At 43.1% G+C, this 25,540-nt stretch overlaps 1 protein-coding gene across 1 annotated transcript in view; it reads right to left on the bottom strand.

The window, feature by feature from the left end:
* LOC110488959 (palmitoyltransferase ZDHHC9) overlaps positions 1-25,540 on the bottom strand; it is a 42,725-nt gene that overhangs the window by 3,690 nt on the left and 13,495 nt on the right. The window contains exons 2-8 of the mRNA XM_036943122.2: positions 23,156-23,316; positions 9,135-9,293; positions 7,555-7,692; positions 6,816-6,864; positions 6,231-6,333; positions 1,428-1,531; positions 280-376 (exon numbers count right to left, since the gene is read on the bottom strand). Of these exons, the coding sequence (XP_036799017.1) occupies positions 280-376; positions 1,428-1,531; positions 6,231-6,333; positions 6,816-6,864; positions 7,555-7,692; positions 9,135-9,293; positions 23,156-23,316 (811 nt within the window). The remainder of the gene's footprint in view (positions 1-279; positions 377-1,427; positions 1,532-6,230; positions 6,334-6,815; positions 6,865-7,554; positions 7,693-9,134; positions 9,294-23,155; positions 23,317-25,540) is intronic.

Here is a 25,540-nt window from a genome sequence, read left to right as displayed (position 1 = left end):
CATTGCAAGGTGCAAAATGGCATCTGTACAGAGGCAGAAAATGGCTACAGAACAATGAGCACGCAGAGTACTTTAATACTATCTCTATAAAAAAGGAAATCAGTTTCTGCTCTACAGTACATTGTTCTCCCTGTACACCTTTGCTTTCCTTCTCTCTTCCCTCTCGCTCTATTGATTTAGGCTATATTTTATGCACGCTCAATGTCCTATGCTTTGTGTCTGGCAAGCTGGAACGATTTTAGTGCCAGACACAGTAAGTTAGTGTGTGTGTGTGCTTACTGTGGTCTGTGGCACTGGATTGCTGTTGGTGGCAGGCTCGGCAGCGGATGTGGGAACAGGCAAATCATCCCGCATCAGCCCTCTTCTGTCCAAGACACTGCCAAGGGAAGACAGACAAATCAGTCATCAACAACACCCTATTCACTACCGAAACAGAGAGGGAGAGAGAGAACGAGATAGAGACAAGGGAGGGAGGGAGGAGGATGAAGAGAGGCTACGGTATGAGGGGAATAAAAAGAGAGACTAGGGAGGCATGGGTGAGGGTCGGAAGAGGACGACAGAGGGTGGCTACAGAGAAGAAGAATATTACAGAGACAAGTTAGCAAGAGAGAAAAAAAGAGAGACCATGAGAAGAACACAGAAGCAGAGTATTTTCCACACTAGTTCATCCTCTGAGCAGAGACAAGGCAACTAGACGTCCTACAGCGCAGGCCCACACAGCACTAGAGGTCCTGCAGCACAGTAACTGACATATGCAGGCCCACACAGCACTAGTGGTCCTACAACACAGTAACTGACATATGAAGGCCCACACAGCACTAGTGGTCCTACAGCACAGTAACTGGCATATGCAGGCCCACACAGCACTAGTGGTCCTGCAGCACAGTAACTGACATATGCAGGCCCACACAGCACTAGTGGTCCTACAGCACAGTAACTGACATATGCAGGCCCACACAGCACTAGTGGTCTAACAGCACAGTAACTGACATATGCAGGCCCACACAGCACTAGTGGTCCGACAGCACAGTAACTGACATATGCAGGCCCACACAGCACTAGAGGTCCTGCAGCACAGTAACTGACATATGCAGGCACACACAGCACTAGTGGTCCAACAGCACAGTAACTGACATATGCAGGCCCACACAGCACTAGTGGTCCGACAGCACAGCACCTGGGGTATGCAGGCCCACACAGCACTAGTGGTCCTACAGTACAGTACCTGGGGTACGCAGGCCCACACAGCACTAGTGGTCCTACAGTACAGTACAGTACCTGGGGTATGGAGGCCCACACAGCACTAGTGGTCCGACAGCACAGCACCTGGGGTATGCAGGCGCACACAGCACTAGTGGTCCTACAATACAGTACCTGGGGTATGCATGCCCACACAGCACTAGTGGTCCTACAGCACAGTACAGTACCTGGGGTATGCAGGCCCACACAGCACTTCACAGCAGTTATTGATGATGTTCTTGTGGCTGTAGGGGTTCTGCACCCGGTTCTTTCCAGACCACGAGCCTTTGATCTGTTTAACACAAAATACAGTCACCCGTTTTAAAAAAAATACAGTAGAAACACATATAGCAAGGTACACATGTATTGTGTCATCTATTCCACCTAGGGTCAATTCCATTTCAATCCAAGTCCAAATCTTTCTTTTTAAATGAGGAAATTGGAATTTCAGTTCTGGAATCTACTGAATTGGAATGGAATCTAGCCCAACCCTGCTTCAGCCAGATTCCAAACACTCTTACCGAGAGAGACCTGAAGTTGGGTTGGTTTTATGACTTAACGACCAGTCGTAAATGGTTTCTAACTTTCTCCCTCTGCCTTTCCAATAATGGAATGTCTGAGTTGTATAGACTCTTGCCAAAAGAACTTCAACATCAAAAAGTGGATAATGAAACATTATTCCTAACATAAAGAAAGTGGGAAATTGTCGGTGGGGATGCAAACAATGATTGTATCATTTGTGATGTCATTAAAGACGGTTTAACGAAAACATTGTAACTTTAAGAGCTTTCACAATGTGTATGTCAGAATTGCTAAACTTTTGTGAAGATGAAATGTGATTTTAGCCTTCTAAATGAGATAATTGTTGTTGTATAAAAAGTTTTACCCAGTCAGTAACCACACCCACATGAGCACAGGCATTATGTCATAAGGATGATAGAGTGCTTATAAAGGACTTTACATTAGACCAAAACATGCCGGGTTGCTGCCGATGTGTAGAGTGGTTCTAGCTGTACCCTGAATAATCCACCATTGAGGCCATAGAATGTGAGGGTTTGGTCCACACTTTACAATTTTTTTTTTTTTTAAAAACCCATCAAGACCAGAAAATGGTAAGACCCTCAAACTCAGAGAAGACTAGACATGCATCACCTGCAGCTCAGCATGTAACGTAAGACAAGGAAATTCGACCGAAGACGAGAAAAGAAGCACATTTCCCTATCCAAGGACCATATAAATGTCTGATGTATCCAGTCTAACGAACACTTCCAGAACAAAGAAAGCTACTACTACAACTACTAAGGACATGGTGACCTCTGGTGGACAACCAGAGACTTATACAAACAGACACCGTCAAACTATTCGTCACAGACGGATCAGGTGATTTCAGAGAGACGACAAAGACATACAAGTGAAAAATATGTACATTGCATTTCTAATTACAAATGAGCGGTTGTTAGGGTGCTAAATATCCATATGTTCGATGCGCGTATTATTCAACTGTATGTACGATCGTTGAATTCCTTTGTCTCTCCTTCTCTCCCCACCCCTTTCATTGTGTAACCAGACGTCATACCGGGTTAGTCCACTAGGGACTTTTTTTTATCGCATTGTTAGTAATCAATGTATAATCTATCGTGGGTGTGTTTATGTAATTAAGTGTGATTATTTAGTTAATTATTTATTTACTAACTAAGCCAATGTGTCTATCGCTGAGTCATGTGGACTAGGGTTCGTGCAGATTTAATGGATTATGCGACGTTCAGAATAAGATTGATATGAGCAAATGATTGACTGCTATGATAGAGATATTCTGATCTATTCTTGAGTTAATTCGGTAAACGGTAACTCAAACTTATTCCATGGTACCCCAGGTTACTAATGAGTTGATCGTTACATGATTAAATTAATCACGTAATAATTACAGTTCATTATTCGATAAATAGCATGTCATCGCATTAATGATAGTCACATTATGACACACGTTTGGCTGCAGGCCAAGGTCCTGCAGGTATTGATATGTCTATTATTAGCCTGATGGCGGGCTGACAGCCACGGTGCTGTGTTGCTACCAAAGTGACAGTGGCTCATTTTGCTCACACTGCTCAATACCAGTAAAAATATGGCTGGCAGCGCGCAGGGGGAGAAAGAAGAGGAAAGATACAAACATTAAAGTAGAGAAAGAGCTCTGCAGCTCTCAACAGCTACTACTGCCATCTCTGCCTCTTGCCAGCACATCTGGGAGAGACTTGGATACAGACATACAGTGCCTTCGGAAAATATTCAGACCATTTGACTTTTCCACATTTTGTTGTTACAGCCATATTCTAAAATGTATTAAATAAAAATCCTCAGCAATATACACACAATAGCCCATAATGTCAAAGCAAAAACAGGTTTTAAGACCGATGTTTTACAAATGTATTAAAAATAAAAACTGAAATATCTTATTTACATAAGTATTCAGACCCTTTGCTATGAGACTCAAAATTGAGCTCGGGTGTGCCCTGTTTCCATTGATCATCCTTGAGATGTTTCTAACTTGGAGTCCACCTGCTGTAAATGCAATTGATTGGACATGATTTGGAAAGGCACACCTGTCTTTATAAAAAGGTCCCACAGTTGACAGTGCATGTCAAAGCAAAAACCAAGCCATGACGCCAAAATAATTGTCCGTAGAGCTCAGAGACAGGATTGTGTCGAGGCACAGATCTGGGGAAGGGTACCAACAAATGTCTGCAAATTTGAAGGTCCCCAAGAACACAGTGGCCTCCATCATTCTTAAATGGAAGAAGTTTGGAACCACCAAGAATATTCCAAGAGCTGACCGCATGGCCAAACTGAGCAATCGGGGGAGAAGGGCCTTAGTCAGGGAGGTGAGCAAGAACCCGATGGTCACTCTGACAGAGCTTGAGAGTTGCTCTGTGGGGATGGGAGAACCTTCCAGAAGGACAACCATCTCTGCAACACTCCACCAGTCAGGCCTTTATGGTAGAGTGGCCAGACAGAAGCCACTCCTCAGTAAAAGGCACGACAGCCCGCTTGGAGTTTGCCAAAAAGGCACCTAAAGACTCTCAGACCATGAGAAACAAGATTCTCTGGTATGATGAAACCAAGATTGCGCTCTTTGGCTTGAATGCCAAGCGTCACATCTGGAGGAAACCTGACACCATCCCTAAGGTGAAGCATGGTGGTGGCAGCATCGTGCTGTGGGGATGTTTTTCATCTGCAGTGACTGGGAGACGAGGCAGGATCGAGGCAACGATCCTTGATGAAAAGCTGCTCCAGAGCGCTCAGGACGTCAGACTGGGGCGAAGGTTCACCTTCCAACAGGACAACAACCCTAAGCACACATCCAAGACAATGCAGGAGTGCTTCGGGAAAAGTCTCTGAATGTCCTTGAATGGCCCAGCCAGAGCCCGGACTTGAACCCAATTGAACATCTCTGGAAAGACCTGAAAATAGTTTTACAGCAACATTCCCCATCCAACCTGACAGAGCTTGAGAGGTTCTGCAGAGAAGATTGGAAGAAACTCAAATACAGGTGTGCCAAGCTTGTAGTGTCATACCCAAGCACACTTGATGAGAGGGTCTGAATACTCATGTAAATGTGATCAGATTTTTTTATTTTTTATAAATTTGCAAAAATGTCTAATAACCCGTTTTTGCTTTGTCATTATAGGCTACTGTGTCTAGATTGATGAGGGGAAAAACTATTTCGTAAACAAAAATGTGGAAAAGGTCAGGGGGTCTGAATACTTTCCGAAGGCACTGTACGGCTGCATACACAGGACACTACTGCAGAGCAGAATCCTCCCGCCACACCAACACAAGGTCAGCTGGGAGTGAGGGCAAGGGGAGGCGGTAGCGACACTGACAAACTTGTCAAATGCCTCAATATTCAAAAGGTTTTTTAATTATTATTATTTTTTTAATGGTTTTGTTTATGTAATACCCACGGATTTGAGCATCTAAGAGTGCCAGGTGTCAAACTTCAGTCACTCCTGCATTGCCGTTCATACGCAGTGGTCATATAAAGTAAATATTGCTATGACGGATTTGATTGATTCCAGCCTTTTAGTGCCAACTAAGACTGCAAAGCACAAAAAGGGTGTGTGTGGTTGCCTAGGTGACAGGTGGTATAACTGTAATGTTTACACTACCCACCCTAAGTGTGTATCTTTCCAGCCACATGAAGCCCCGCCATGTTAGTACTCCCCTTTTAGCATTAACAGTACCCTGGAGTGAAGAAGATCCTAACAACTGACACAGGGTTCGATCTTATTGCAGCTCCTTAAGTACTAGGGTTCATCTGAACCCAGATCTGTGGTCATGTAAAAACCTTTTACTCAAGTGTCCAGCTGTGTAGTGTCTCTAGAGAGACGGCTTGCCTCCCGCAATGCACCAATGTTCCAGCATACCCGCCTGTACTTAAACGTGGTTTGGCAGAGAGGAAAGGGCAGAGTGGAGACATCCGGCTTTCTTACAACATTGCCTTATCCACTTGTTGCCCTAGCGTAAACATCCCCCGGACACAAAATAGTAACTAGCAAGAGTGAGTTTCACAAGTGGCTAGTTTGTATCAATCACCTTCACTAAAACCACTGCAAAGGTTTTGCCTGCAAATTTTGGTTTTATATCGCAACATTCCGGCAGGTCTGCCTACTGGCTATGGTAAGAGTTTTTAATGAGCACAATTTTAAGCCCTGTCTACCCAAACTTGTGATTTGTTATAAGAGTCGTCTGTCTAAAAAGGACACTCCACAGACTAATTATTATTATTGTTAAATCTAATTGACCAAGATAATCCATCATGATTCCCTGACCTAGTGCTGCTGCCCTAGGTCTAATATTTTCAAGACGACCAGCTGTGTTAATCTAAAATGTCCTCCCTTTCCATATCTCCATTCTTTAAATCACCAGTGATAGAGGACGCTAGTTTAAACTATTGAGACATAATATAGAGAATGGTAGAGAATATAGATACTCACGTCCTCATTGGTGGTCTGGTTGAGGGAGATCAGGTAAGTATGGAAGCCTGTCAGTCCCACCACTGACCACAAGGTGAAGAAGCACACCAGCACTTCCAGCACAGTGGGATCAGGTTAAGGAAACAACAGCACAGATACTGCACTACAAGCTCTCAAAGTCCACAGGTCAAGGATAGGTCTTTCATGACATTATTGCAATCACTAATGATTTATTAGGTCTTTTGACATTCCATGTCCCAGTGACGATTCAGCTTATAACTCAATTTGACTGTATTATTAATAGTGTCTTCGTTTCTTTTAGTGGCCCTAAGGGGGAAGCTACGGTGGCCCTAAGGGGGAAGCTACGGTGGCCCTAAGGGGGAAGCTACGGTGGCCCTGAGGGGGAAGCTACGGTGGCCCTAAAGGTCAATAAACAGATGGTATTGAGGCAGTTTTCAGTTACAATAGTCATTTACAACATTAACAATGTCTACACTGTATTTCTGATCCATTTGATGTTATTTTAATGGACATTTTTTTTTGCTTTTCTTTCAAAAACAAGGACATTTCTAAGTGACCCCAAACTTTGTGGAACTGAAAGGATATGTCCCAGGGGTGTCCTGTAGTGTCTTCACAAACCCGGAGTTTACCGAGCCTGTAGAGACGTGTACATAGTTAAGAGGGTTTCTGTGATACACTCAAGCTCTCAAACACACCACACACATCTAATACACTCTAAGACATGCACTTAAATATTCCCCTCTCACTCACTCCACTACACCATTAAAAAAATATATATTAATACAAATTAGGGACAACATTGACAGCACGCTGACTGAGGCTTGAATTAAGCTCAGAAGCCTGGAGCTAATTATTCTGACTTTAAATGCTCTATGCTTTTCCCTGCCCTCCTGCTGTCTGTAAAGGCCCATATAGGAACACAAAAGAGAGTGTGTGTGTCATCCAGGCAGTTAGCGTTGCATGTCACTTCACGCTTTAGTCAAGCCTCAGCTGAACTAGGTCTCGGTTTCATCACTTATCACCATATTTAGCCCTCATCACTCACTTGACAAGCCCCACCCAGTTTGGTTACATTCCCTCAACTGTCAATAGTGACAGCTTCCCGCAAACCTGTGCATTTCCTGTCCACCAATCTGTAAACACCATGTCTGGAAATCTGTCATGGTCTGAAACTGACCTGGACCTACCTTAGAATATTATACCAAAAGCTCCTCTGGTCTTGGCTGTGACACAACAGTAACATTCCGGCGTGCCAAGCCCCACACATACACACCCCCCCTCCCCCCCTCCCCCCTCCTCCCTGTAGCTCCAGGAGAATACTCACGCATCACCACGTGTACGATATTGAAGGTGAAGATGTAGATGGTGAGCAGAGACAGGGACAGGGTGAACAGGTAGAAGTAACGGTAGTTCCTCTTGCCCACACAGTTGCCCACCCAGGGGCAGTGATGGTCAAAGCGATCTGTAGAGAAGAGGGGGATGAGGTTAAAGACCGAGGTGGATGAGGTTAAAGACCAATGAGGTTAAAGACCAATGAGGTTAAAGACCGATGGGAAGAGGTTCTGGGGCCATGGGATCAAACGTCACTCCATCATAGACACAAAAAAACTAACTTAGTTCAATTTAACTTGGAGATGCCAATGAATCCATAGGATAGACCCTTCCCCAAAGTTCTGCTGGTTTAATGTATCAAAGATAGTAAAAGACATTTGACTAACAAAGAGTAAACTGCAGGCTATAACAAAGAGACACACACACACACACACAGACCAGTAATGAATTTGGCAGACCAACATATTGGCATCACATTGCCTTCCACGCGTTTAGCTAGGTAGACATTGACAACTAATTCTGACAACAACCTGTTCAACAAAGGTAAAGCAGCCATTATCCAAATGTCCTCTGCTACAAAAGGTCACTAACCCTCAAAGACGAGTGCACGGTTATTACAAGCAATAGGAGCCGTTTCCTTATAATTCCCTCTGGTCTGAATATAGTGACCCCCATCTCATTATTACCAGAGTCAATGCCGGGTCAGATAGCTTCCGAGGCAAAACATCTTGCTTTAAACGGTTCTCCCGGTGGCAGATAACAAGCACGCCCTGGATAGTTTCACAACATTATTTAAATGAAAATTATGAAAGCATGCAGGTGGGAAGACTTCTGCATTGGAGCATAATAACAATGAGGAAGAACCATCAGATATACGCATGGTCTGTTGATGTACGGTATATGAGCATTGTGTAGATAATAGACTACTAAATCATATATGGCACACATGCCCGCAAGTACAGAGTGAGGATAGAGAAGACGGTGAAGGATCAGTGTGTGCCTCTATGCACAGTCATGGTTAGAACACAGGGCCGTCTGTGTGGGGCCAGCGCACCTGCTACAGTCTGTCTGGGTCACACACCCCCATCATGACACAGCAGCCTGTCTCCTTACAGGATACTCTGCACTAAGGGCTCTATCCTCTATCCTCTATCAAGGAAGGGAGAGGGTTTGATGTACATACAGCTTTGCCCAGGAGCAAGACGAAACAAAAACACACTACTTCTTCCTCAATGCAATCAAGTCCGTGTTGTATTTCACTGAATTTTTTTGGTAAAAAAAAATCAAAATCACATTTTGAATAAAACTAGTGGGTGTGGTTATTATCTGGAAGGAAGGCATTTTCCATGGAACTGCCCTGTTGTCTGGTTTTAACAACATTGACAAATCAATGTAGGCAAGGTCAAGTCTTGAGCAAACATTTAAAAACTTCTGTAGAATGTGTCCTTCACCCACTGATAAAAGAAAAGCTAGTCCCCAACACAATACCCAGTGTCAGAGTGAATTCTTCTATGATAACAAAATTAATTAAAAAATGAAGAGAGCAGGAGGGAGAAGAGTGCTCTCCCTTACCCACGCAGTTGTCACATATACTGCAGTGTGAGGCACGAGGTGGTCGGAAGATCTTGCAGGTGTAGCAGTACTTCAGTTTGACGATCTGCCCATTGATTTGGACGTTGCGGATCCGAGGTGGAGGTCGCTGCCCAGCCGGGACGTTCCCATTGGTCGCCTCTGTGAAAAACGGAGGGAAAGGAGACATCAACAAAAGGTGCCCATTTTGGTTTAAACTCAGTTAACAATCTAGTCATTATCATACTGTGTAATGCAAGTTTCACAAATACAGGTTTAGCCTACTCTTGGTATAAATTGTATTTTAACCAGGAATAATAATTTTTATTCAGTCATGTTTTAATCAAGGTTGGTCACATTTAGGAGTCACAGACCACAGGGAAATTACACTGAACAAAAACATAAATGCAACAATTTCAAAATATTTTACTGAGTTACAGTTCAAAAGGAAATCAGTCAATTGAAATAAATTCATTAGACCCTATGGATTTTTGAATACAGACATGCATATTTTGGTCACCATGGATTTGAAAACCAGTCAGTATCTGGTGTGACCAACATTTCCTCATGCAGCGCAACATCTACTTCGCATCAAGTTGATCAGACTGTTGATTGTGGCCTGTGGAATGTTGTCCCACTCCTCTTCAATGGCTATGTGAAGTTGCTGGAACACGCTGTCGTACACGTCGATCCAGAGCATCCCAAACATGCTCAATGGGTAACGTCTGTTGAGTATGCAGGCCATAGAAGAACTAGAACATTTTCAGCTTCCAGGAATTGTGTACAGATCCTTGAGACATGGGGCCGTGCATTATTATCATGCTGAAACATGGAGGTTAGGTAAAGTTAAAACCAGGATTCATCCGTGAAGAGCACACTTCTCCAGTGTGCCAGTGGCCATCGAAGGGGAATATTTGCCCACTGAAGAAGTCAGTTATGATGCCGAACTGCAGTCAGGTCAAGACTCTGGTGAGGCCGACGAGCATGCAGATGAGCTTCACGGAGACGGTTTCACAGTTTGTGCAGAAATTCTTAAGTCATGCAAAACCACAGTTTCATCAGCTGGTCTCAGACTATCCCTCAAGTGAAGAAGCCAGATGTGGAGGTCCTGGGCTGGCATGGTTACACGTGGTCTGTGGTAGTAAGGCCGGTTAGGCATACTGCCGAACATCTTGAGGCGGCTTAGGGTAGAGAAAGGAGCATTCAATTCTCTGGCAAAAGCTCTGGTGGACATTCCTGCAGTCAGCACACCAATTACACACAGACATCTGTGGCACTGTGTTGTGTGACAATACTGCACATTTTAGAGTGGCCTTTTATTGTCCCCAGCACAAGTTGCACCTGTGTAATGATCATGCAGTTTAATCAGCTTCTTGATATGCCACACCGGTCAGGTGGATTAATTATCTTGGCAAGGGAGAAATGCTCACTAACAGGGATGTAAACAGATTTGTGCACAAAATTAGAGAGAAATTAGCTTTTGTGCGTATAGAACATTTCTGGGATATTTTATTTCAGCTCATAAAACATGGACCAACACTTTACATGTTGTGTTTATATTTTTGTGCAGTACACATTTTCAGTCGACTAAATATACCAGACTAAACCAAAGGATACATTTTTCATTGACCCACAGTGCCTCTACTAGACAAATATATAGTAGTGTATGTAATGAGAATCTTGCACTGCCTGTTGCCAGCTCCACTGCCTGTTGCCAGCTCCACTGCCTGTTGCCAGCTCCACTTCAAAGAATTGTATTCAAAGCCGGTGGAAATCAAGGTTCCTATTGTGTTGAATATCTACATAGTAAAGCTATGAGTTGAGCCACACCGGCTGATAAAGATGAAGGTCTTTGGAAGTACACACACCAGAATAGTTGAACCTTAAGAATGTCAGTGAATTACATATATTAAACATTTTTAAAAATCATGATGTTATTGTCATTTATTAGCCTGGACCTGGGACGATGTGTCTTGCTGTGTCAGGGTATATAGTAGAGGTCGACCGATTATGATTTTTTCAACACTGATACCAATTATTGGAGGACCAAAAAAAGCTGATACCGATTTAAAAATAAATAAAATCGCACGATTTTTATATATATTTGTAATAATGACAATTTCAACTACTGAATGAACACTTATTTTAACTTAATACAATACATCAATAAAATCTATTTAGTCTCAAATATATAATGAAACATGTTCAATTTGGTTTAAATAATGCAAAAACAAAGTGTTGGAGAAGAAAGTAAAAGTGCAATATTTGCCATGCAAAAAGCTAACATTTAAGTTCCTTGCTCAGAACATGAGAACATATGAAAGCTGGTGGTTCCTTTTAACATGAGTCATCAATATTCCCAGGTAAGAAGTTTTAGGTTGTAGTTATTATAGGACTATTTCTCTCTCTCTCTGTGTGTATTTCATATACCTTTGACTATTGGATGTTCTAATAGGTACTTTAGCATTGCCAGCCTAATCTCTGTTGATAGGTTTGAAGTCATAAACAGCGAAGAGCTGCTGGCAAATACAGGAAAGTGCTGTTTGAATGAATGCTTACGAGCCTGCTGCTGCCTACCACCACTCAGTCAGACTACTCTGTCAAATCATAGACTTAATTATAACACACAGAAATACGAGCCTTAGGTCATTAATATGGTAAAATCCGGAAACTATCATTTCGAAAACAGAACGTTTATTCTTTCAGTGGAATACGGAACTGTTCCCTATTTTATCGAACGGGTGGCATCCAAGTCTAAATATTGGGGTTACATTGCACAACCTTCAACGTTATTTCATAATTATGTACAATTCCGACAAATTAATTACGGTCTTTGTTAGGAAGAAATGGTCTTCACACAGTTTGCTACGAGCCAGGCAGCCCAAACTGCTGCATATACCCTGACTCTGCTTGCACAGAACGCAAGAGAAGTGAAACAATTTCCACCATTAAAATAAATTAATGTTAGCAGGCAATATTAACTAAATATGCAGGTTTAAAAATATATACATGTGTATTGATTAAGAAAGGCATTGATGTTTATGGTTAGGTACACATTGGTGCAACGACAGTGCTTTTTTTGCGAATGCGCTTGTTAAATCATCACCCGTTTGGCGAAGTAGCCTGTGATCCGATGATAAATTAGGTACCGCATCGATTATATGCAACGCAGGACAAGCTAGATAAACTATTAATATCAACCATGTATAGTTAACTACTGATTATGTTAAGATTTATTGTTTTTTTTATAAGATAAAATTAATGCTAGCTAGCAACGTACCTTGGCTCCTTGCTGCACTAGCGTAAAAAGGTAGTCAGCCTGCTACGCAGTCTCCTCGTGGAGTGCAATGTAATCGGCCATAATCAGTGTCCAAAAATGCTGATTACCGATTGTTATGAAAACTTGAAAATCGGCCCTAATTTAATCGCCCATTCCAATTAAAATCGGTCGACCTCTAGTATATAGTCCTGTTTTACAAACACTAGATTTACAAAAATATGTGGACACCTGCTCGTCGACCATCTCATTTCAAAATCATTGGCATTAATATGGTGTTGGTCCCCCCTTTGCTGCTATAACAGCCTCCACTCTTCTGGGAAGGCTTTCCATTAGATGTTGGAAAAATTGCTGTGGGGCCTTGCTTCCATTCAGCCACAAGAGCATTAGTGAGGTCGAGCACTGATGTTGGGCGATTAGGCCTGGCTCACAGTCGGCGTTCCAATTCATCCATAAGGTGTTTGGTGTGTTTGAGGTCAGGGCTCTGTGCAGGCCAGTCAAGTTCTTCCACACCGATCGACAAAGCATTTCTGTATGGACCTCGCTTTGTGCACGGGGGCATTGTCATAATGAAACAGGAAAAGGGCCTTCCCCAACTGTTGCCACAAAGTTGGAAACACAGAATTGTCTAGAATGTCATAGTCAGCGTTAAGATTACCCTTCACTGGAACTAAGGGGACTATCCCGGACCATGAAAAACATCCCCAGACCATTATTCCTCCTCCAAACTTTGTAGTTGGCACTACGCATTGGGGCAGATAGCATTATCCTGGCATCCGCCAAACCCAGATTCGTCCGTCTGACTGCAAGATGATGAAGCGGGATTCATCATTCCAGAGAACACGTTTCCACTGCTCCAGAGTCCACTGGCGGCGAGCATTACACCACACCAGCAAAATGCGCATGGTGATATTTTAAGCTTGTGTGTGGCTACTCGGCCACGGAAACCCATTTCATGAGTTTCCCGGCAAACGGTTCTTGTGCTGAGATTGCCGCCAGAGGCAGTTTGGAACTTGGTAGTGAGTGTTGCAACCGATGATAGATGATTTTCACGTGCTACAATGCCTTGCAGAAGTATTCATCCCCCTTGATGTTTTTCCTAGACGTTCCTGGGGGTTGCTGGACTTTCTTGGGCGCCCTGAAGCCTTCTTCACAACAATTGAACCGCTCTCCTTGAAGTTCTTGATGACCCAATAAATTGATTTAGGTGCAATCTTACTGGCAGCAATATCCTTGCCTGTGAAGCCCTTTTCCTGCAAAGTAATGATGACAGCACATGTTTCCTTGCAGGTAACCATGGTTGACAGAGGAAGAACAATGATTCCAAGCACCACTCTCCTTCTGAAGCTTCCAGTCTGTTATTCAAACTCAATCAGCATGAGAGTGATCTCCAGCCTTGTCTTTGTCATCACTGACATGTCAGCTGATCTTTTGTGGCAGTGCTGAAATGCAGTGGAAATGTTTTTTGGGGATTCAGTTCATTTGCATTTCAAAGAGGGACTTTGAAATGAATTGCAATTCATCTGATCACTCTTCATAACATTCTGGAGTATATGCAAATTGCCATCATACAAACAAAAATGTATATTTGTGTCATTCAAAACTTTTGGCCACGACCGTACACCTGTTCTGAAAGACCCCAGAGTTTGCAATACCGCTAAGCAAGGGTCACCACTAAGCAAGCAGCACCATGAAGACCAAGGCACTCTTCAAACCGGTCAGGGACAAAGTTAAAGTTGTTGGGAAGTACAGATCAGGGTTGGGTTATAAAAATATATACAAAACTTTGAACATCCCACAGAGCACCATTAAATCCCTTATAATTGTTTTTGAAAGAATATGGCACCACAACAAACCTGCCAAGAGAGGGCCGCTTACCAAAACTCACAGACCAGGCAAGGTGGGCATTAATCAGAGGCACAACAAAGATAACCCTGAAGGAGCTGCAAAGCTCCACAGCGGAGATTGGAGTATCTGTCCGTAGGACCACTAAGCCGTACACTCCACAGAGCTGGGTTTTACAGAAGAGTGGCCAGAAAAAAAGCCATGTAATAGCCTTAATTTCTTAGATCAAGAATAGACTGACGAGTTTCAGAAGAAACTGACAAATAGATAGGCTAATTGATATCATTTGAGTCAATTGGAGGTGCACCTGTGGATGTATTTCAAGGCCTACCTTCAACTCAGTGCCTCTTTGCTTGACATCATGGGAAATTCAAAAGAAATCAAATAATTGTAGACATACACAAGTCTGGTTCATTCTTGGGAGCAATTTCCAAAAGCCTGAAGGTACCACGTTCATCTGTACAAACAATAGTACGCAAGTATTAAACACCATGGTACCACACAGCCGTCATACCGCTCAGGAAGGAGAAGCCTTCTGTCTCCTAGAGATGAACATACTGTGGTGCGAAAAGTGCAAATCAATCACAGAACAACAACCATGTGAAGATGCTGGAGGAAACAGGTACAAAAGTATCTATATCCACAGTAAAACGAGTCCTATATCGACATACCCTGAAAGGCCGCTCAGCAACGAAGAAGTCACTGTTCTAAAACAGCCATAAAAAACAGACGACTGTTTGCAATGACTCCAAGCATACTTCCAAAGTTGTGGCAAAATGGCTTAAGGACAACAAAGTCAATGGAGTGGCAATCACAAAGCCCTGACCTCAATCCCATAGAAAATTCATGGGCAGAACTGAAAAAGCGTGTGCGAGCAAGACTACAAACCTGACTCAGTTACGCCAGGAGGAATGGGCCAAAATTCACCTAACTTATTGTGGGAAGCTTGTGGAAGGCTATCTGAAACGTTTGACCCAAGTTAAACCATTTAAAAGGCAATGCTACCAAATACTAATTGAGTGTATGTAAACTTCTGACCCACTGGGAATGTGATGAAAGAAACAAAAGCTGAAAAACCATTCTCTCTACTGTTATTCTGACATTTCACATTCTTAAAATAAAGTAGTGATCCTAACTGACCTAAGACAGGACATTTTTACTAGGATTAAATGTCAGGAATTGTGAAAAACTGAGTTTAAATGTACTTGGCTAAGGTGTATGTAAACTTCCGACTTCAACTGCATGTAGTGTAAATCACTTGTATTTTAATTATTCAAATAACATTACTGAATACTGCCAGGGGGAATGAATGCTAGGATAGGTGGAGAGACATCACAACTTGAACCAAATCAAACATTTATACAGTTTGCTCTAAAAGCATAGAGGCCATACCACCCCCACAGTCTTTGTATGATTGAAGAGGCTCTGCAAGAAAGCAGTATACAGTTTAAAAGGATCTTGCTACCACCATTGATGAAAAATGTACAAATCAACACCGTGTACAGGACAAATCAACACAGTCTACTGTACAGGACACAATACGGTGGTCAAATGGCTTCATCAAACGCTGCAAAACATGTTTAAAGAAACACCAGGCTTTTTAACAAATCACAATGTCGAATCACAGTAAGTTATATCAAACCACTTTCCACTTAAAACCATTGCTTTGTTAATTAATTAAGGGAGCACTCCAGCGGTGAATGAGACCATACATGCGGTCCTTTGTGAAGAGCTGGTCCTGGTCGGCCCATTATATATTCCAGGAGGATAGGCTCTCATCCGATAAGTTGTCCTCCAGGAGCCAGCTACTAACGGGTCTAAGTGACAGAGCACCACAGCTGAGCCTTCATCAATATGCCGGGCAGCCTGGGTTCTAGAGCCTACGCATCTGCACCTGCCTGTCTCCCTTTAACACACCCCACATTCCCATCACAGACCCCACCGATTGCCACGCTGGCCAATGATGGCACATTAAAGACATTTTGGGGATGTAAAGGCAAGATGAAAACTATTCTGGCGACTCTACGAATTAAACGAGGCAGGCATGCTAGAACGTCACGATTCAAAATCAAAGTTTGCAGGCAAAACCTTTGCAGTGGTTTTAGTTAAGGTAGTTGATGCAAATGAGTCACTTGCGAAATGCACTCATTAAAAATAACCTCTGATCTCCATCTTGCTAGATACTATTTTGTATTTTATTCAAGCGGATAAACTAGTGACGTACTGTAGGCAGTGACGTATTTCCTCTATGCCAAAAAAGTATATAATTGAACACAGACCCAAGTCACTGTTGCCTAGGGTCAGATTTTTTGAGACTAGTGTACGATGAGGAAGACCAGTTTGAGAGCAAAATAGGTTGAGGGCAGGATCCTGCTGCAGAACACCAAACGCAATCTGTGACTCAAAATACTAAACAAGGTCATGTCACAAAAACTGAACGGCCTTGCTGTTCTAAGTAATGCCATTACGGCCATTGTTAGACAAAATCCCTACATCCATTAATATGTTAGCCCAATAGCATGTTAGCTAAATAGCCATTAGCCGAACAGGCAATAACAATTCACATGTTATCCTAATAGGCAATCGCCTTTAGCATGGTTCACTGTTGTCTCACTGGAAGGCCTGAGACAGAGCCATCACAAAGGAAGCAAATCAGTCCAACAAGCAATAACCATTAGCATGTTAGCATCTCTATGCATTCTGACTGGAAGGCTTGAGTCAGAGCCGTGACAAAAAAGGAGCACTGCCAGCAAAGGCACTCTCAGTGGACCACCTGCAGGATAGGCAAATCATTTCCAGACCGCTCATCTGTAGAGGAACTCTGACGAGTCCCCCACCCAAGCCTCTCGACCATATGGGAGATGCATGAAGGGCACTGTGAATCTTCCCTGCACATTGAACAGCTAGAGAGAGAGGGAGAAAGGGTTGGGCTGTGGCAGGGCTACTGCAGAGCAGACAGGCTTTTCCCTCAAGAGATGGACAGGAAAGAGAGTCTGGCTAAAAGAGTGGATAGTCCACTAGGGAGTGGTAAGGTTATCAAAAACAAAGGCCATTACAAGTGCAGCAATGTACAGCATGTTCATTAAGAGCCACATCTGGCAAGCTTATACGTGGGAACATAGGAAGGACACGTCTGCAAAACCCTCGTATTTGGTTGTGCCGTCATAATAATGAATGCATACTAATGTTGTCTAGGTAATGAGAACGGCATGGAGGGCCAAACTGATGAATTCAGACGTCATCAAGGCTCGAAACAGTACACCTCAAATTGCAGAAAAAGTTGGTAACAATGCAGGGGTTTGACTAGGGGATAAGCTCTGAACAACATGGATGATTAGCTAACCTTTAGTGGCATAAAGCATAACAAACATGAATTAACCAACAGGCAGGGGCTCTGGTCTCCACACTGCTGCTTGACACACACGTCTGCTGCAATATTCATGACTCTAAAATGCTTTACACTTCACTTGCTTCTTAAATCGCCTCGGGTGGTGGGCCACAGTCCTCCTAGGCCCCACATCCGGAAGAGACTTTGCTTGCCCCTCCCCCTTAGGCACTTCATGTACATCGGAGAGGATTAGATAGGCCTGAGCAGCATGACAGTAGCTCTACCTTGCCCTCTGATAGGCTAGATGGAACGCTCACAATATTGCTTAACCTCTAAAAATTATTTCAGAGCTACAGAAAATGTCACATTACATTGATTCAGTTTGGGTTTCAAATCTACAAACACTGACCAAAAAATTGCAACCAATTTCTAAGATTTTACTGAGTTAGTTCATATAAGGAAATCAGTCAATTGAAAACAATTAATTAGGCCCTATTCTATGCATTTCACATGACTGGGAATACAGATATGCATCTGTTGGTCATAGATATACAGTACTAGTCAAAAGTTGGGACACCAACTCATTCAAGGTTTTTCTTTATTTTTTCAACATTGTAGAATAGTGAAGACATCAAAACTATTAAATAACACATATGGAATCATATAGTAGCCCAAATGTATTTTATATTTGAGATTCTTCAAAGTAGCCACCCTTTGCCTTGGTGACAGCTTTGCACTCACTTGGTTTGGCATTCTCTCAACCAGCATCATGAGGAATGCTATTCCAACAGGCTTGAAGAAGTTCCCACATATGCTGAGCACTTGTTGGCTGCTTTTCCTTCACTCTGCGGTCCAACTCATTCCAAACTATGCAAATGGGGGTTGAGGTCTGGTCATTGTGGAGGCCAGGTCATCTGACGCAGCACAATCACTCTCCTTTGTCAAATAGTCTTTACACAGTCTGGAGGTGTGTTTTGGGTCATTGTCCTGTTGAAAAACAAAATGATCCCACTAAGCGCAAACCAGATGAGATGGTGTATCGCTGCAGAATGCTGTGGTAGCCATGCTGCTTAAGTGTGCCTTGAATTCTAAATAAATCACCAGCAGTGTCACAAGCAAAGCACCCCTACATCATCACATCTCCTCCATGCTTCATGGTGGGAACCACACGTGCAGAGATCACAAGTTGACCTACTTTGCATCACAAAGTCAGTGTTTGGAACCACAAAAAAATCTTTGTCAATTAGGACTCATTAGACCAAAAGGAAAGATTTCCACTCTAATGTCCATTGCTTGTGTTTCTTGGCCCAAGCAAGTCCCTTCTTATTGGTGTCCTTTAGTAGTGGTTTCTTTGCAGCAATTCAACCATGAAGGCCTTTACAGTTGATGTTGAGATGTGTCAGTTACTTGAACTCTGAAGCATTTATTTGGTCTGCAGTTTCTGAGTCTAGTAACTAATTAACTAATCCTCTGCAGCAGTGGTAACTCTGGGTCTTCCTTTCCTGTGGCGGTCCTCAGAGACAGTTTCATCATAGCGCTTGATGGTTTTTGCGACAGCACTTGAAGAAACTTTCAAAGTTCTTGAAATGTTCCAGATTGACTGAACTTTTCTTGAAGTATTGGACTGTTGTTTCTCTTTGCTTATTTGAGCTGTTCTTGCCATAATATGGAGTTAGCCCGACCTTGTCACAACACAAGTGATTGGCTCAAACGCATTAAGGAAAGAAATTCCACAAATTAAAAAAGGCACACCTGCTAATTTAAACACATTCCAGGTGACTACCTCATGAAGCTGGTTGAGATAAAGCCAAGATTGTGCAAAGCATTTCGCTAAACTCGCATTAACATCTGCTAACCATGTGTATGTGACAAATAAAATGTGATTTGATTTGATTTGAAGCTGTCATCAAGGCAAAGGGTGGCTACTTTGAAAACTCAAATATAGAATATTTGTTTAATACTTGATTGTATGTGTTATTTCATAGTTTTGATGTCTTCACTATTATTAAGTAATACAATTACAATTTAGCAATTTACACTGGAATGATACATGTGCAGATGAGGATATGCAAGTAGAAATACTGGTGTGCAAAAGAGCAGAAAAACAAAAACAAATATGGGGATGAGGTAGGTAGTTGGATGGGCTATTTACAGATGGGCTGTGTACAGCTACAGCGATCGGTAAGCTGCTCTGACAGCTGACGCTTAAAGTTAGTGAGGGAGATATAAGTCTCCAACTTCAGTGATTTTTGCAATTCGTTTCAGTCATTAGCAGCAGAGAACTGGAAGGAAAGGCGACCAAGGTAGGGTTTGGGAATGACCAGTGAAATATACCTGCTGGAGCACGTCCTACGGGTGGGTGTTGCTATGGTGACCAGTAAGCTGAGATAAGGTGGCGCTTTACCTAGCAAAGACTTATAGATGGAGCCAGTGGATTTGGCAACGAATATGTAGCGAGGACCATCCAACGAGAGCAGACATGTCGCAGCGGTGAGTAGTTAATGGGGCATTGGTCACAAAACGGATGGCACTGTGATAGACTGCATCCAGTTTGCTGAGTAGAGTGTTGGAGGCTATTTTGTAAATGACATCACCGAAGTCAAGGATCGGTAGGATAGTCAGTTTTACGAGGGTATGTTTGGCAGCATGGGTGAAGGAGGCTTTGTTGCTAAATAGGAAACCAATTCTAGAATTATATTTGGATTGGAGATGCTTAATGTGAGTCTGGAAGGAGAGTTTACAGTCTAACCAGACAGCTAGGTATTTATAGTTGTCCACATAAGTCAGAACCACCCAGAGTAGTGATGCTAGTCGGGCGGGCGGGTAGCGATCGGTTGAAGAGCATGCATTTCGTTTTACTAGCATTTAAGAGCAGTTGGAGGCCAAGGAGGGAGTGTTGTATGGCGTTGAAGCTCGTTTGGTGGTGTCATGACTGTCTTGATCAGGTCAGGTTATAGGAGACCCCAACCCTACAGATTATCTCTCAACCCCAACAGAGGAGGAGAGATCTAAGGGTCTGAAGATGCGGGGGGGTTTATGGCCCCTTACGGCCCTGGTAAATCTCAGGCCACAGACAAATTCCTTTGTCCTGTTACTACGGAGAACCAGCCTCAGAACATTAAACATGAAATAAAGGGACTTTGGAACAATGGTTTCCGTCAGCCACAATGGTGGTCATGACGATAGATGGACTATGAAAATGTATGTCATTTTTGTTCTGTTATTAAAGGTTAATAGATGACGTTATTACGAAAATATTGTAATGTCAAGGCTTTTCCTAGTATATGTTTGATGTTTATACATTCTACGCTGTATGGAAAATATCCAAATCAAAGAGAATGTTTTGGGGAAGATGAAAGGTGAAGTTAGTTGTCTAAAATTGGATTTGAGAAAAACCTAGGCCTTGCCTCATTAACTTGGTACGCCCAGAGAATTGCCCTAAAGGTGGCTACGCCCACTTCTGACCCAAGGGTATAAAACCTGTGAGTATAGAATTTACAACAGGAATACGTGACCCCAGCTGCAGCAGGGTCTGAAAAAGTCAACCAACCCAGAACGCAACGCAAGTTTGAGGACAAAGAAATCCTTTTCTACCCAAGCTACGGATGAGTAGCTGTGTCTAAGCGGGTGAATTCAAGTCGAACCACCTAGCCTCCACTCCTCATCGAATCGGGGTATCTAAAGGGTTTCATTCCTATGCTGTGAGCTCTGAGCTACAGAGCTGTCTGTCCTCAGAAGACCCCTTCCAGAGAAAGGGGTAAGGGAACAGACTCCTAAGCCAAAAAGATACACCGACACCGGGAGGACGAGCAGGGAGGTGCGCAGGAGAAGTGAGTCATCGAACAACGGAACGGTCCACGCAGAGAATCCCCGGAGATCGTCCCCACGTAATTACATCCTTATATTCTGACCCATAAGAGGGGCAGTTTGGGCAAGGCTAGGGTTAGAATAGCATAGCTGACAAATTCACCCAAATGTATATTCTCGTGTACTTTCTTTTTCTCTCTCTTTTGAAATTCCCATTGTGGGTAACACACGCCATAATGTGTTGGCCCGTTATACTAAGTTCTAATCAATAGCCTATAATGTGTTTTGTCTATGTGTATCTTTTATCATAATTTTAGCTTTTTAATAAATAAATATTCAATTGAGATTGGTGTGGTACGAATTCATTAGTGGGACCCGGGTCCGTGCAGATTCACGGGCTATAAGACGTTCAGAACGAGATTGTTCAGAGGCAACTGGTTAATTAGCGGCTGTTGTAAAATCGATATTCTGATATTCTATGGAGTTAATTTGGGAAATAGAAACTCAATAAAAACTAGTTTTCCCATGGTGCCCCAGGTTAATAATTGCTTGATTCAGTTAATCATGTAATTAGAAACATGTAACCATTCGATGAGCAACAGTGACATTAACTAATACAACGTCACGACAGTGGTTTGTTAACACAGTATCTAAAGGGACAGATGTATACAGAATTGAATCTGTAGGTGTCCAAACTTTGACTGGTACTGTATGTATGTATGCATGCATTTTATTTTAAAGGTAGGGACATGGATCAGAAAACCAATCAGATTCCAGGAAATCTGTACAGATCCTTGCGAGATGGGGATGTGCATTATCATGCTGAAACATGATGTGATGGTGGCAGATGAATGGCACGACAATGGGCCCCAGGATCATTGTCATTCAAATTGCCATTGATAAAATGCAATTGTAGCTTATGCCTGCTCATACCATAACCCCACCATGGTGCACTCTGTTCACAACATTGACACTGCTCGCCCACACGACGACATACATACATACATACCGTGCCATCTGCACGGTACAGTTGAAACCAGGACTCACAGCAGCGTGCCAGTGGGCATCAAAGGTGAGCATTTGCTGTGGTCAGGTCAAGACCCTGGTGAGGACGACGAGCACATAGATAAGCTTCGCTGAGATGGTTTCTTGCAGTTTGTGCAGAAATTCTTTGGTTGGGCAAACCCACAGTTTCATCAGCTTTCCGGTGGCTAGTCTCAGACCATCCCGCAGGTGAACAAGCCAGATGTGGTGTTCCTGGGCTGGCGTGGTTACACATGGTCTGCGGTTGTGAGGCCGGTTGGACGTACTGCTAAATTCTCTAAAATTACGTTGGCGACAGCTTATGGTAGAGAAATGGGAATTCAATTCTCTGGCAACAGCTCTGGTGGACATTCCTGCAGTCAGCATGCCAATTTCATGCTTTCTCAAAACTTGAGACATCAGCAGCATTGTGTTGTGTGACAAAACTGCACATTTTAGAATAGCCTTTTATTATCCCCAGCACAAGGTGCACCTGTTCAATTATTATGCTGTTTTATTAGCTTCTTGATATGCCACAATCTTTTTGTTGTTGTTGATAATTAAGCTGTGTGTGTGTATGGAACACTTCTGGGATCGTTTATTTCAGCTCATGAAACATGGGATCAACATTTCACATGTCACGTTTATATTTTTGTTCAGTGTATACATGGGATATGGCCCAGGGGTTGTTTCTATACAGGGCCAATGGAAGGATGATAACACAGGTAGGGTAAACTTTCTCACCGATCTCCATCTCGATGAAGGTGGCCTCCTCGGGGAGTGCGCGCGGCAACACGCCCGGGTCACTAAAGCTGGTCCTCAGCAGCATGGCCATGACGAAAAAGAAGAGGAGGATAGCGAAGACCGGGATGGCAGGGGACAGGTGGATTGCCAGGTATGGGCACCTGCAGATGTGACAAGAGGACCATAGATTAATAATATTCCAGCACCACACAACTCTCTCAATGTTGACTGAATACTCCATAGTGAGTGATTATAATGTCTCCTGACCCCTCCTGTCTCAACCTCCAGTATTTATGCTGCAGTAGTTTATGTGTCGGGGGGCTAGGGTCAGTCTGTTATATCTGGAGTACTTATCCTGTCTTACCCAGTGTCCTGTGTGAATTTAAGTATGCTCTCTCTAATTCTCTCTTTCTTTCTCTCGGAGGGCCTGAGGACCATGCCTCAGGACTGACTACCTGGCCTGATGACTCCTTGCTGTCCCCAGTCCACTTGGCCGTGCTGCTGCTCCAGTTTCAACTGTTCTGCCTGCGGCTATGGAACCCTGACCTGTTCACCGGATGTGCTACCTGTCCCAGACCTGCTGTTTTCAACTCTCTAGAGACAGCAGGAGCGGTAGAGGTACTCTTAATGATCGGCTATAAAAAGCCAACTGACATTTACTCCTGAGGTGCTGACTTGCTGCACCCTCGACAACTACTGTGATTATTATTATTTGACCATGCTGGACATTTATGAACATTTGAACATCTTGGCCATGTTCTGTTATAATCTCCACCCGGCACAGCCAGAAGCGGACTGGCCACCACTCATAGCCTGGTTCCTCAAGGTTTCTTCCTAGATTTTGGCCTTTCTAGAGAGTTTTTCCTAGCCACCGTGCTTCTACACCTGCATTGCTTGCTGTTTGGGGTTTTAGGCTGGGTTTCTGTACAGCACTTTGAGATATCAGCTGATGTAAGAAGGGCTATATAAATACATTTGATTTGATAATGTGATTGACTCGTGAAACATTAAGCTAAAGCAGGGTAGTTACAGTACCATGTGATTATTCTGTTTAGTTATGATGATGCAAATCCTCATGAATTGTGAGTGGAACATTTGAATTTCACATCAAAACACACTCAATATCTGATTAAAAAAATATGTATTTACATGGCCCAGGAGCAAATCTGTGGCAGCACAATAATACGGCTGAGAAGATAACTACACCAGAGGTTGAAGAAGCCCTCGTCTTACACATGAGACTATTAGAATCCCCTAATTGTCAACGAAAGCGCTGCACAAACAGTCGGCACTAAGAAACAAGCCTCTACACGTCCTTGTAGAACGGTGTTCAGAAGTTGTTTACTGACACAGCATGCAGTTAAAACAGTTTGGTCTGCAACCCTTCCCTAGGGCTTCACACACACTGCAGCCATGGCCCAAGAATCAACAACAGCCGGAGACCATGTTTACACTTCTAAACGCTCTCACCCTCCGGAGGGGGGAGGAGCAGTATTAACACGAGTCCAATTGGCACGCCTAAACTGTAAAACTGCCAATAGACTCAGGACGCCACTCTGCAGCCAGGACGCCCCATAACAAAAAAATCCCCTTTTCCTGTCATGGTGGCAAAGGCATTCTGTAAAGTGCTGCGGCAGATTGGCAAGCACCACAGGCCACTGCATTGAGCTATTAATAGAGAAGCTGCTCTCCTTCTTCCCCGTGTGGAGAGATCACACATCCACAATGTAAGAATATATATCTATAGTACCAGTCAAAAGTTGACAACTACTCATTTAAGGGTTTGTCTTTATTGTTACTATATTCTACATTGTACATCAGTTGTGTTGTGACAAGATAGCCCTATCTTCTGTATACCACCCCTATTTGGTGAAAGACCAACTCCATATTATGGCAAGAACATCTCAAATAAGCAAAGAGAAACAGCAGCATCATTACTTCAAGACATGAAGGTCAGTCAATTCTGAAAATTTCAAGCACTTTTAAAGTTTCTTTAAGTGCAGTCGCAAAAACCATCATGTGCTATGATGAAAAACTGGCTCTCATGAGGAGCGCCACAGGAAAGGAAGAGTTACCAGAGTTACCTCTGCTGCAGAGGATAATAGCCTCAGAAATTGCAGACAAAATAAATGCTTCACAGAGTTCAAGTAACAGACACATCAACAGTTCAGAGGAGACTGCATGAATCAGGCCTTCATGGTCAATTTGCTACGAAGAAACCATCACTAGAGGACAACAATAAGAATAGGAGAGACTTGCTTGGGCCAAGAAACACGAGCAATGGACATTAGACCGGTGGAAATCTGTCCTCTTGGACTGAGTCCAAATTAGATTTTTGGTTCCAACCGCCATGTCTTTGTGAGACGCAGAGTAGGTGAAAAGATG

Source organism: Oncorhynchus mykiss, chromosome 14 (genome assembly GCF_057628025.1).
Source record: "Oncorhynchus mykiss isolate SJ-2025 chromosome 14, ASM5762802v1, whole genome shotgun sequence".
NCBI lineage: Eukaryota > Metazoa > Chordata > Actinopteri > Salmoniformes > Salmonidae > Oncorhynchus > Oncorhynchus mykiss.
Note: the sequence above shows the minus strand (reverse complement) of the source record. Positions and strands in the feature narration are given on the sequence as shown.